This window comes from Centroberyx affinis, unplaced genomic scaffold, assembly GCF_046629955.1.
Source record: "Centroberyx affinis isolate AG114_WGS23_722 - 3 ecotype Tasmania unplaced genomic scaffold, CSIRO-AGI_Caff_v1 ptg000153l_1, whole genome shotgun sequence".
Taxonomy (NCBI): domain Eukaryota; kingdom Metazoa; phylum Chordata; class Actinopteri; order Beryciformes; family Berycidae; genus Centroberyx; species Centroberyx affinis.
In genome coordinates, this window is record NW_027278850.1 from 456,357 (window position 1) to 469,509 (window position 13,153).

Consider the following 13,153-nt stretch of genomic DNA (forward strand, 5'->3'; position numbering starts at 1 on the left):
AACACTTTGCATGTATAAGTGAATATAAGCCAGTGTATTGATACGCACTAGCTTCTCTGCACTGTTAATCCATGTGCAATATCTTATAGATGATGCTCTTTTATTTTTTATGCTATTTTGTTATGTGGGGTGTTGTTGTGCTGTGGAAGTCTTTATGCTAATGTAGAGCTGAGCTTTGATACACGCTGTACTGAAAAAAGAACTTCATCAACTTTGTTCAAACTGGATCTGAAGCGTTTGACCCTGATAAGAAGACATCATATGGACTTGTTGCCCTTTCATCTTCAGTACGTTCTATTCTGTCGAGGGAGCAGAGCCGCAGAGATACACAGGGGAAATTCTTGCTTTCATCCCGTGATACTGTAGGTCCTGAGGCAGCACAGAGGACTGCAAGGGGGCACGATGCAGTTTTTGGCAACTTGGATTGAATTACATTTTAATTGCCTAGGAGAAACCCAGCTTCAAGTGCTCCACTTCCCTAACAGCCAATCAGAGAGCAGCTTCGGATTTTAATACACATTATTGCTGAGCGCTGCCTTTTTTGAAGGAGGGCATGGCTGTACACTTGGCTGGAGAACATGTAGCCATGTAATCTATTTTTATCTGGGCCCACAGAAGGGTTTCTGGATGGTAAAACTGCAGAGCAAACAAATTGTTGCAATTACACAAGCAAGTCGTGCAGAAAATCTTTTGACATTAATGCAAATTATAATTCCTTTGCATTTCTTCAGATAGATGCAACACCTCAAATTAACATGGTAGGGTTATGGGAGGTAATATGATTAAACCATAATGACACACATACAGCAGCTAAATTCAACATGGGATGATGGTATACTGGATGGAGATCTCAAGGACATTCATTATATTTTATTTACTTGTTTATTTAACAGGGACAAATGCATAAAACATTGTTTCATATGTAAAATACAATAATGGTTTTTAGCTATGGCAATTTGCAACCCCTGTCCCTTCAAAGGAATTTGGATGCACCAATGTTAAATGAGTGTTGAATTGGCGTCAGATACTTATTTACTGAATATACTTTAAATTTTCATAAAATATAAGAATTTGTAATAAATAAAAGGCATTTTATTATTATGTGTAGATCAGTGAAAAAAAATCCTAATTTAATCAATATTCTAGTAGTAGTCACTATATCATTATGGCCCACAGCCATCTAATATTACACATCCAGTTACATCACAGACACATGTAGCTGTGTGGGCTGCAGGCCCAAAACTGATGCTACAGCGCCCTCAAGTGGAAGGTAAAAAACATCCACTCACCTCAAACACCCATGGGTAATAGATGTAGATCAGTGATTCTTAACCTTTTTCATATCAAGGACCCCTAATTTAGTCCACATTAGAGCCACAGACCCCCATTTGATGAGATTTTTTCTCTCTGACCCAAATCTGAGAATATTTTTATTGTTAGATATGATTTTGTCCAGAATTCCATGACTATCTGTATTGTAGGTAGAGAGATAAGAGTTAAACTAGGATCAAAATAATAATTTTTCCGCATAACTTCTTGTAAATTAAATAATGGTGAAGTTTAACAATTCATCAATTTGCTGGGGACCCCCTGGAACCCCCTCAAGGACCCCCCGGACCTCCCCATTGAGAGCCATTGCTGTAGATTATAATGTCTGCATCTGTCAAATCTATGAAAAATGAACTTGGCATAAGATATTGGAATTACAGAATCAACAATCATAGTCCAAGACTACAGTAACTGTATTACACTTTATCTAAAGTCCCTATAATATATCTTTGCAATGCTAATAGACCGAATACTTTTCATTGTTCGAATGGCTCTCAATATTGTGACCCAACATGAAAAAATGGGTACATTGTGGGCCTTTTTTTTTTTTTTTGCTGTTGTTATTTTCTCTGATTACTGATGTTTGTACATGGAGCTGTAAATGGCATGTTGCATAATAGGGGTCAATATATTATTTTGTTTGAATGATTAATTATGGAATCTTAAAAGGGCATTTTGATCACACTTTTTCTAATGTAAATGGGTCTCCTGAAAAGTGAGACTCTCCTTGAGCCTGGTTTTATGGTGATTGGTCACATTAGGACTTTATGGCACTCTACAAAATCTGGATGGGCCATTTCAATTTTTTTCTGGTAACAAGCCAAAGCCTTCCAGTAGAGGGAACTGTCGCACAACAGTTTGGAGTAAGTTTCAAAAGCAACATGATACACCATAATTATCAGTGTGCCAGATCTTTTATGATATCAGAGATTTGAGTACTCAAAAGTGATGACAATAGAGTTGAGAGCAGCTGGTACCCAGAAATTTGCTTTAAATGTTATTGTGTCATTACTGCAAAGGCTGTAATGATTATCTTATTTAATTTGGTGAAGGAGATGAAGGAGCTGATGGATGTGCAGATTAGGGAAAGTCTGCTCAGCATGTACAGGTAGCAGTGTAAATAAGGCACCAACTGAAAATTATCTTTTGATCCCCTGCAATGTATTATGATGTCATAGTTTTTGCACTGCATTTTTTTAATAGAGCGACTTGGAGAATGAATGAATGACTAAGTAGACCTAACTACCGTACCTAAAAATAAATAAATAAATAAATAAATAAATAAATAAATAAAGCTCCCATTAAAACAATGACATGACTGACCCTTGTGCTTTATTTGGTGCTGTGGGAACATCTTATTGTGATATTATTACAGCATCTGAGTTGAGTATCATATGTTTGTGTTATATTTTTCAATAAATAACATTTGAGAAAAAAAAATACGTTTTTTTATTTTTTATTTTATATTAAGCACCAATTTCAATTGTATCTATGGATCCACCTTGATTTATTATATTATTCATATATTATTGTCTTGCAAACTCTCTGTGACATGATATCATTATTCTATGTGAGTTGAATGATGTTTTTGGACCGCATTTTTCCAATAAGGAGCCAGAGAAATAGGATAAATAGGATAATGCAATATTTTCCTTCAACGCCTACTTCCGGATACAAATCGCACCGCGCCTGCGCAACTTTGAATCATGTGGCGGGGAATGTTTGTTTGGTAACCTCTCTCTTCCTATATAATACTCCCATGCTCACTTCAAGACAGTGTTTAACTCAAACTGCTGGACAGCTGCAATCCGGTTAACCGATTAGGATTTGTTTTAATTGAAACCGAAAATGGTTGAAGGCCCGGGATGCACGTTAAACGGAGAGAAAATCCGTTCAAAAGTCCAGAAAGGACAGAAATTGAAAGAGATTAGGGGCAGCTTGACAACGTCGAACACAGTAAGTTGTAACTGTTAACGTTAACATGTTCACTAACACTAAAGAAAATTAGCTTAGCTGGTTCGTTAAACTCACGAAATTGCCAATAAACGCCTGCAGTATAGCGTACATTAGCTGCCAACCGTTCTATTAAAACTACACTGCAATCCTCGTCATGCTAGCCAGTTGCATGCTAACCAAGCTCTGTCTGCTCACAGAGAAACAACACAGAGGGAAATACGTTCCGTGTTTTTCATGGATGTCAATACACTGGTGTTGAAACCCTGGGGAAGGAGCTCTTCATGTACTTTGGTCCAAGAGCTTTAAGGTAAAGTAAGTTAGTTATACTCAGGCACTTTATTTTCTAACTAAAAGTCACCCAAGTTTTTGATTAGCCTGGGAAACTCTGTCTTAACTCTGTCGACAATAGTTAGATCTGTCTGCTAAAGTTAACTCATTTCATGTTAAGTTTACATTTTAGACATTCAGCTGATAGTTTGATATGTTTGTTTGACATGTCACATGGCTGCTGATGTTGATGGAATCTCTTGTTTCTCTTCTTTCTTTTCTTTCTTCTTCTTCTTGATATTTAAATTCAATTTGTAAAGCTTGATTGCTACTTGTTTGTCTGTCTAAATGCCTGTATATTGCACTGCACCAACCTCACCAAGTCAAATTCCTAGTATGTGAAAATGTACCTGGCGAAAATAAATCTGATTCTGATTCACTGGAGACTGTATGGGTGAAGCCTGTGACGTTTCAGTGACAAGATGGTCTCTCCAACCACCAGGCCACAAGCCATTTACTAATACCGTAATAATATCTTCAAATTAAATCTTTCTTTCTTTCTGTCTTTCATGCTTACATCCTGCAGAGTCCACTTCGGCATGAACGGATCAATGCGTATAAACCCTTCAGAGAGGAAGGACAGGAAAGGCTCCGTCCCAGTGCTGGAAATCCACCTGACTAACGACATTGTCTGCTTCTTCGACAGCGCTGTGGAAATAAGGTAACGGGGACGCTAGCCTAGCCTAGATAGATTGAAATGACACAAGTTCACCTTGGGGGATGAGTCTCATTCACTGAGTGTGTCCTACATTAGGGCTTGTGTCTGAAAGCGGTGGGTATTGTTGCATGGAAAAGGAAACATTTTAGTGAAACATTTGTCCTGATGTAGGCTATTCTTCCGTGTCCAGACAGATATTTATTTTACTGGCTGTACGCATTTCACCTATGCTGCCCCAAATCATAAAAGCGGGGAAAAACTGGAATGGAATATATAAAAATAAATCGTAAAATATATAACCGCACTAACGCACCGGTTGACCTGGTGGCACACTTGCAGGAAGAGCAGCCATATGTTTCCTAACTTCACCCAGTGCTTGAAAAATGTTTGCTCGCAGGCTGACGGAGGACTGTGAGCAGAGGGTGAGGGCAATGGAGAGTTTGGATGTGTGCTCCGCTAAGTTCAGCTTCCCCCGCGCTGAGGAGGCGGTGAGGAGGCAAGGTGGCAGGATGCTCTGTGACGTCCTCCTCGACCAGGCCGTCCTGCCGGGAGTCGGCAACATCATTAAAAACGAAGCCCTGTTTGACTCCGGCCTCCACCCAGCCGTGAAGGTATGGCGAAGATGATGGATTGTGTTCAGCAGGAGAACAAAAAAAAAAAAAAAAAAGAGTAAAAAAAAAAAAATTCCAGGCACACCTTCTCATAGAAAAGTTAAAGACTATTTTATTGACTGATGCATTACAGTAAAGAGGGAAGAAAACACACACAAACAAGCGCATTGCGGCTCAAATAGGTATTTCTCTGGGTGCAGTTTGCACTAATGCTGTGCATCAGACAATAAAATGAGGACCTTTATCTGTTATTTCTATAAATATATATATATATATTGTCTTTATTGAAACTCAGAAGTTTTTTCCTCTGATTTATGAGCATTTTTATTGAGGATATCAGTTGAATGAATTCTAATCTAGAAAATCAGATCAAATACCTTTCTACCTTTTCAGCAAAGAAAAGCATGAAAGAAAATAATCATTTTGGAGCTGATATTGCAGTCCTTGAGGTATCCAAGTATTTAATTCAGAACTCTTTAACACAGTTGCTATAATTTACATCGCAACAGAGTGACTTATCCACTACTAATGAGGGACACTCACTTTCCAGCACAAATATTCCGACATATCAGCTATTTCCAGCGACTCTGCTAGGATGTCTGGTCCTCTTGACGAAGTGTTAGACAGGGTGCAAGGCCATAGAACAGTGGGTATATATGAAACCACAGCACCGTACCAAAACACTATTAATCTAAGATTTCTGGCCCCCTCTTCTTCGGGGACCTCTGAATCTTGAAGCTTTTTCTCCATTATCGAGCCCCTAGGTGTCACTACAGCAGGTTATATTAGGATCACCATGAAGAGCTACAAGTGGTGTGTGTTTGTGTGTCTCACATCTTTTCACCAAGGCCTTTGCTGTCTGGGCTTCAAGTGGCTTTTATATATATTTTTTGTGTTTTATTGGATTAGTTTTATCCAGTTTTTAATCAATGTCTGGCATTTTTATTGTTTATATACTTGTATTATTGATTTGCTGGCTGTAAAGCACTTTTTAACTCTGTTTTGAAAAGAAGGGCTATACAAATAAGGTTTACTCGAACTGTAACTAACTGTGCCGCTTTATTCTCAGGTTCAGCAGCTGACAGACGAACAGATCCACCACTTGGTGAAGATGACGCGTGACTTCACTCTTCTATTTTATAAGGTTGAGCATTTGTACATCAGTAGCTACAACATCTATGTGCTAAAAACTAGTCTGTTATACACCCGTATGTGTGCATTAAGATAAATAGACAACATTTAGATTTTAGTTATTTAGCTGAAACCTCATTCAGATTGACTCGCAACAGTAGAATGAACTTAAAATCCAAGATTGCCACTATTAAAAACAAACAGTAGGACGGAGTACAGAGGTCAAAGCTCCAGTGCCTCGACAAATACAAATATTCCTGTTTTCCATCTCCATGTATAATAGACAAGACAGTAAACAAGTAAGAGCCCGGCAGAAAAGGTCAAGTTCTTCGTCTGTTGTCTTTATCCTCATCTTTATATTCACTCTTGTCCACCCTCTCCTTCTCCATCAGTGTCGTAAATCCGGCTCTCCTCTCTACAAACATTACAAAGTCTACAAGCGTCCCCGGTGCGGCCAGTGCCCCGGCGTCATCACTGTCTGTCGTCTTGGAGACAACGGCAGGATGACTTACTTCTGTGACCGCTGTCAGAGGGGAGACCCTGCTGAAGTAGACCTCAGGTACAAACCCTCGTGGATCTCTGGCACTGTGACTGAAACTGTATTGTCTTGCTTCCTTAGTTAGCATTGGTCCGCTGAAGGTCGGTCTGGGTATTGTTGGAAATCGTTTGATACCAGTACTTAAAGTAAGATATGAGCCTAAAGCAATGCCTTTTGTTTGTAAAATTAATGCATATCTCACTATTCAGTAGTGATGGGAGAAAACCTGAGATCCATTTGTAACACTACAACATTTTGCAGCTTGTTGACTAGAATACTTTAAAATCAACACCTTAATACCAAAAGTCAACACCGTAACGATAGCTATCGTTTTTCAAAATCCAGTCCTCGCAGAAAGTTCTAAAGCCTTTTAGACAAACCGTGCAAAATTAGACAGGCCATCTTTGTGGGCAGATGGGCCTGGCAGGGAGTGGGAAGTGTTATGGGGGGAAATAATGTGCATATAAGGCCGTGTTTGCCAGACAGGGCACGGGCTCAGCGCCTCCTGGGTTGTGTTTGAGCAAAGCTTTGCGAGGGGTTAGAGCCTAAAGCCCTTACAGCGCGTTACACAGCTGATAAAGCAATCTGTGAGAAAAGTTTCCTGAAAGCCGATGCTACTCTCCTCCATGACTGTTGGCCCTTCAGCTTTGCCTCCTTGTCAAACATTGTCTAGCTTCATGTCATAATGCTAACATGTAGCCTTGGAGCAACTGAATGAATCACAGTGCCTTCTCCCATATCTTCATCCTCTACTTGCACTGAAAATACTCGTCTAGTTTAAGAAAAACTTGTTTCTCCCTGGCTCCCTGGCTTATTTATTTGCCCTGATATTTTCTATGGAGTAACGAATATTTGTTATATTCATTGCCAATTTTCACACTTGCAGTTACGATGAGTAGTTGCTTGTAATGTTGATGATCTAGGAATTGAAGTTTACTTTTGCACTCATTGTAAGTAGCTCTGGAGAAGAGCCTCAGCTAAATACCTAAAATGTTAATGTAATGTGAATTGAATTCCCATTATATGGGAGAGTCTGCTCTTTTCCAAAAGTCTAATATCTAAAATGGAGAGTAAGTTGGTGTTGCACTTCCACATTCAACATCATAAGTGTATATGTGTCAAGTTGTCAGAATAATGTGTGTGTGTTTAAACATAATTCAGGGGAGCTTGAATTTTGTTTTTATATAGTAAAAATATTCCTGCTGCAATGCATGTGGTTCCTCTACTGCATATATTTATTTTAGATAATAGTCTGCTTCATGGTTACACTTCCATCATCTCATCGCCTGTTCTAGAGACAAAGGTTTATTATGACCGTGTGAATCACTGTTGTCATCCTCTCGTGTTTTCCTGCATCCAGTAAGCTCCCAGTCAGGAACAGCCTGATTGGCTGGGCCTACAAGGAAGGAACCAATGATCATGTGGCTAAGAGGGAGGAAGAGGAATGGGCCTGTCAACTCTGCACACTCATCAACCAGCCAGCAGCAAAAGCCTGTGATGCCTGCCTCACTCCAAGACCTGAGGGTGAGTGAAATGTTCTGCGTTTACAGTCAGTGGATTTAATGGGGTGGCAGTATGCCCTTGAGATTAGAGATACAAGATAGTGGCTGCAGTATTGCTGGTTGGCTGAGTGACGCTTCTACAGCGGCCATTGTTGCTAAAGTACTTCTGAGCAAGGCATTAAACTACAAACTGTGCGAGTAACACTACAACACTACACTCTGGCACTCTGGCACTCTATCTTCTCTGTATGTGTGTGTGTGTGTGAGAGTAACGAGTGTGTGTCTGTCAGTTGGTCTTTTGCCTCTGACTATCATGAGATGCATTATAGCAGCAGTGTTCTAATGTTGGAGAGAAAGGGTTTAGGTTTTGGTCACACCAAAATTTTTTCTTCTTTGGGTCCAAACCAGAGTGGAAACCTTTACTTTGTGTTTGGTTTGTCCGGGTTCACACTACCCAATTACAAATTAACCAGGGTTTGTCAACAAAAGCTGAATGAATGGCTGAATATGAGCATCAGTCAACTGCAGTTTGCCCTCAGTTCATTTTGTTATACTGTGTCTCCTTATACCCATAAAACCTTGCATTTTGGGGTCATTTCCTGCAGTGGGTTCAGATTATATTCTCACTCAATAATGAACCACACCATAGTTCTCTTGGAAGAAGACTGAGACCTGCATTTTCAGGCATCTCTGTGCGGTTATTTGGTGACACCTGAGTTTGAATGACCTTGTTCTCACCTGGCCAAAAACAAAATAAACTAAAGGAATATACACTGCAAACATACTTGGTGTGAACACTCCCTTAATTAATTTGCAAATGCACAATGGCCACTAACCTATGGTCTTATATATATATATATATATATATATGTATGTATATACAGTGGTGGCCAAAATTATTAGAACACCTGACAGATCTGAAAATATTGACCTTTTTTTTGCCTCCAAAACATGATTTCATTTCATAATGTTCATGAAACATGCAGATGGTTGCTCTGAGCACAACAAATATCAGATGAAGTGAGTCCTACTGTTATTATCCACTTTTAACTTTAATATTTGGTATGTCCACCTTTTGCAGCAATTACAGCAGCACATCTCTCTGGCATAGTGTCAATATATTTCCTGAGAACTTCAACACTGATGTTATCCCATGCCTTCTGCAACTCAAGCCAAAGGCTTTCCTTTGAATGTACAATAGATCTGTCCAGTTTATTTTCCAACTCGCCCCAAATTTACTCGATGGGGTTGAGGTCCGGACTTTGAGGGGGCCAGTCAATCATTTTCAATGTTCCAGCAGATTCCTTTTGTCGCAGGTAGTTCCGGCAATAGTTAGAAGAATGTTTAGGGTCATTGTCCTCTTGGAAAATAAATCCAGGCCCAATAAGACGACTCCCAGATGGTACTCCGTGCCTCACCAGAATGTTGTGGTATACTTTCTTATCCATGATGCCACCAATTCACACCAGAACTGAAAGGGGAGAGGTAGAAAAAAGTGAAGTGAAGCATCTCAAAATTCTCAGTCTTAAGGACCGAAGAAAGACCTCACGAGAACTGCGTGACGAGATCAACACCACAATGACTAATGGTGCAACAGTGTCTTCAAGAACTGTGCGTCGGAAACTGGGAGAAGAAGGACTTGTTGGCAGAATAGCAGCAAAGAAACCATTACTGAAAGAGAAAAATCGAGTGAAACGCCTGAAATTTGCAAAAGAACACAAGAAATGGACAAAGGAAGATTGGTATAAAGTGTTGTGTACTGATGAGTCCAAGTTTGAACAGTTTGGCAACAAGCGAAGAGTGTATATTCGACGGAGGGAGGGGAAGAGATATAAAAATGAGTGTCTCTTGTCAACAGTTAAACACGGAGGGGGTAGTATTATGGTGTGGGGTGCCATTTCAGCCTCAGGAACAGGTGACTTGTTGAAAATTGATGGCATCATGGATAAGAAAGTATACCACAACATTCTGGTGAGGCACAGAGTACCATCTGGGAGTCGTCTTATTGGGCCTGGATTTATTTTCCAAGAGGACAATGACCCTAAACATTCTTCTAACTATTGCCGGAACTACCTGCGACAAAAGGAATCTGCTGGAACATTGAAAATGATTGACTGGCCCCCTCAAAGTCCGGACCTCAACCCCATCGAGTAAATTTGGGGCGAGTTGGAAAATAAACTGGACAGATCTATTGTACATTCAAAGGAAAGCCTTTGGCTTGAGTTGCAGAAGGCATGGGATAACATCAGTGTTGAAGTTCTCAGGAAATATATTGACACTATGCCAGAGAGATGTGCTGCTGTAATTGCTGCAAAAGGTGGACATACCAAATATTAAAGTTAAAAGTGGATAAAAACAGTAGGACTCACTTCATCTGATATTTGTTGTGCTCAGAGCAACCATCTGCATGTTTCATGAACATTATGAAATGAAATCATGTTTTGGAGGCAAAAAAAAGGTCAATATTTTCAGATCTGTCAGGAGTTCTAATAATTTTGGCCACCACTGTGTGTGTTTGTGTGTGTGTGTGTGTGTGTGTGTGTGTATATATATATATATATATATGTGTGTATATATTTTTTTTTCCCCCAGCCTTTATTTATCCAGGGAAAGTCGAGAGCAATGGTATTCGTTTGTTGGTAGTTGTTGAGGGAGAGGTGAGTGTTATTCATTCACATCCCCACCTCTGATGTAGGGCATTGCAGTTCACCGTAAATGAAAACATCTTGCTTTCAAAGTTGTGTTATGTGGGCACACAGAATTTTGCATGAAGGCATCGTCAGCAGAACAGATTGTGTGACACATTTTATTTCACTACACAGCACAGCAGTTTGCTGCTTATTGGTGAGTTTTATGGCAAGCTAACCATTTAAACCTAACAACAACTTGGATTTTATGAGACTAGGCAATGCATTAGAATAAGCTGGGGCTGCTCGATATGAAATTGAGTGTCTCATTGTGCCTCCCTATCCACAGTCCACAAAGATGACATTACTGAAGCGTCACCCTTCACCACAGATTTGATTAAATACCCCTGCAATGCCTTCAGCAAACCACAAGAGGAGCTCAAAGTCAACTGGAGGTCTGCATTCGGGACTTCCACCCTTGTTTTCTCCGACTTGAGCAAGAAGCCAAGGCATGTAAACTTCCCACTCTCCCCAGCCGGCAGTCATTTGAATTCCTTGGCGCCAGAGAGAGGTTTATATAAATACAGCGTCTGCCAAGGGACAACAAGCCCCAATTATGCCTCTGGTGGCTGGCAGAAGCAAAGTGCCGAGCTCTCCAATGGGGAATCACTGGCCTCCTACAGTCACCCATCCAAGAAAATGAGAATTGATCACAGTCCCTTTCCCAGTAACAATGCTCAAAATGGAACCCCCTACTCCGGGTGAGTGGATCCCTCGCTTGGCGATTCATGAATAAAAGTTTATAATAAGAGAAGTTTTTGCAACTTGAGGCAGATAAGTGGGATGAAAAAGCATCTGGCTGTGGAATTTTTAATGCACCATTGTTAGAAAAGCTCAGATTGATGAATAGCCATTGTAGGAAACCATCCACATACTCTAAGATTATTACCAACACATATCTTCACATACTTTGAAGAAAGGTTGTTTGCTTGCTAATAAGGGTCGATATGACAGTCATTCCTGTGTTTTTATTTTCAATCTATTTCAAACTAATGAGACTGTTTCTTCAACTCTGTCAGTTCACGCCAAATCAAACCGACAAACGGCAGCTCCTCCACTTCTCCCAGTCCCAGCGCCCCTTGTTGTGCGTCCCATGGTCATCCAGCTGTCCTCAGAGTGGTCCACAAGGAGGGGGAGAATAAGGGACGGCAGTTCTATGTCTGCTCCCTCCCCAGGGAGACCAAGTGTAACTTCTTTGAGGTGAAAATGGAAAGCTACACAACATCTCTATGGCATTATGTGGTCTGGAAAATAATTAACTGTAAATGAACATTTTAGGGCTGCAACTAACAATTATTTTCATTGTCGATTAATCTGTCAATTATTTTCTCGATTAATCGATTAGTTGTTTGATCTATAAAATGGTGAAAAATGACGATCAGTGTTTCCCAAAGCCCAAGATGACATCCTCAAATGTCTTGTTTTGTCCACAACCCAAAGATATTCAGTTTACTGTCATAGAGGAGTAAAGTAACCAGAAAATATTCACATTTAAGAAGCTGGAATCAGAGAAGTTTGACTTATTTTTCATAAAAAATTACTCAAACCGATTAATCGATATCAAAATAGTTGGCAATTAATTTAATAGTTGACAACTAATTGATTAATCGTTGCAGCTCTAGAATGTTTCAATATAACCTAATTAATAAAAAATATATGGAGAGTGGAGACCTTTCATACACTGTCACACACTGTCACACTGTAATGTACTTGCATCAAAATCTAACGACTGAAATGAAAGTTAACAACTAAATTGATAAATCCTGATTTGTTTATTTTTTCTGTTGGCAGTGGGCCGATTTGCACTTCCCTGTGTGTCACCATGGGAAACGCTGTCTAATGAGGACGGTTCTAAAACTGGGACCTAACAACGGCCGCAATTTTTACGTCTGCAGCTTTACAAAGGGTAAACAGTGTGACTTTTTCCAGTGGGCACAGAATGGGCCAGGGGTGTCCATCCTTCCTGGCTGTTGAGATTTGTTTTAAAAATGCACCGTTTTGAAATCAAACCCTGATGCCTACATGTTCATGTGAGTGACTGAATATAGGATGGATATGGACAAACAGACACTCAGTATTTTTCATTATCTTCCACACATACCCAGATTTGCACAGAACTACATACTTATAGAAGGTTATCAAGTATCTATCAGACTTATCTAATTATTCAACAAGTTCAGCCATTTACAACCTCCAAGTCACACATTTTGAATGTGAAATGCCCAGATACTTAGTTTTAAGTATCTGGGATACAGTTTTATACCCATCCAAGTGTACATTTAAATTTGTTTGTGTTGTCTCATCTGTCTCTGTGGAAAACAATATTTTAACCAAGTACCTCCATGTTTCAATGTTGTCATGAGAGAAATGTGTAATACATGTGTAATAAAGGATCTAAACATATCAGTGAGTGC

General features: G+C 39.7%; 1 protein-coding gene across 1 annotated transcript; it reads left to right on the forward strand.

Annotated features, from left to right (window-relative positions):
• Positions 1-3,147: 3,147 nt before the first annotated feature.
• Positions 3,148-13,103, forward strand: neil3 (nei-like DNA glycosylase 3). Its single transcript, XM_071532661.1, has 10 exons — positions 3,148-3,285; positions 3,483-3,592; positions 4,139-4,273; positions 4,668-4,881; positions 5,951-6,025; positions 6,405-6,571; positions 7,911-8,074; positions 11,029-11,440; positions 11,759-11,939; positions 12,531-13,103. Exons 1-10 carry the CDS (start codon positions 3,178-3,180, stop codon positions 12,711-12,713), a joined length of 1,749 nt encoding a protein of 582 aa, XP_071388762.1. The 5' UTR covers positions 3,148-3,177; the 3' UTR covers positions 12,714-13,103.
• The last annotated feature ends 50 nt before the right edge of the window (positions 13,104-13,153 follow it).

What these genes read in the sequence shown, in the direction of transcription:
- neil3 (XM_071532661.1), top strand. Translation starts at nt 3,178, where the DNA reads ATGGTTGAAGGCCCGGGATGCACGTTAAACGGAGAGAAAATCCGTTCA. An exon ending in GCCTCCACCCAGCCGTGAAG is followed by an intron (nt 4,882 to 5,950) that starts GTATGGCGAAGA and finishes CTTTATTCTCAG; the next exon opens with GTTCAGCAGCTGACAGACGA. An exon ending in CCAAGTGTAACTTCTTTGAG is followed by an intron (nt 11,940 to 12,530) that starts GTGAAAATGGAA and finishes TTCTGTTGGCAG; the next exon opens with TGGGCCGATTTGCACTTCCC.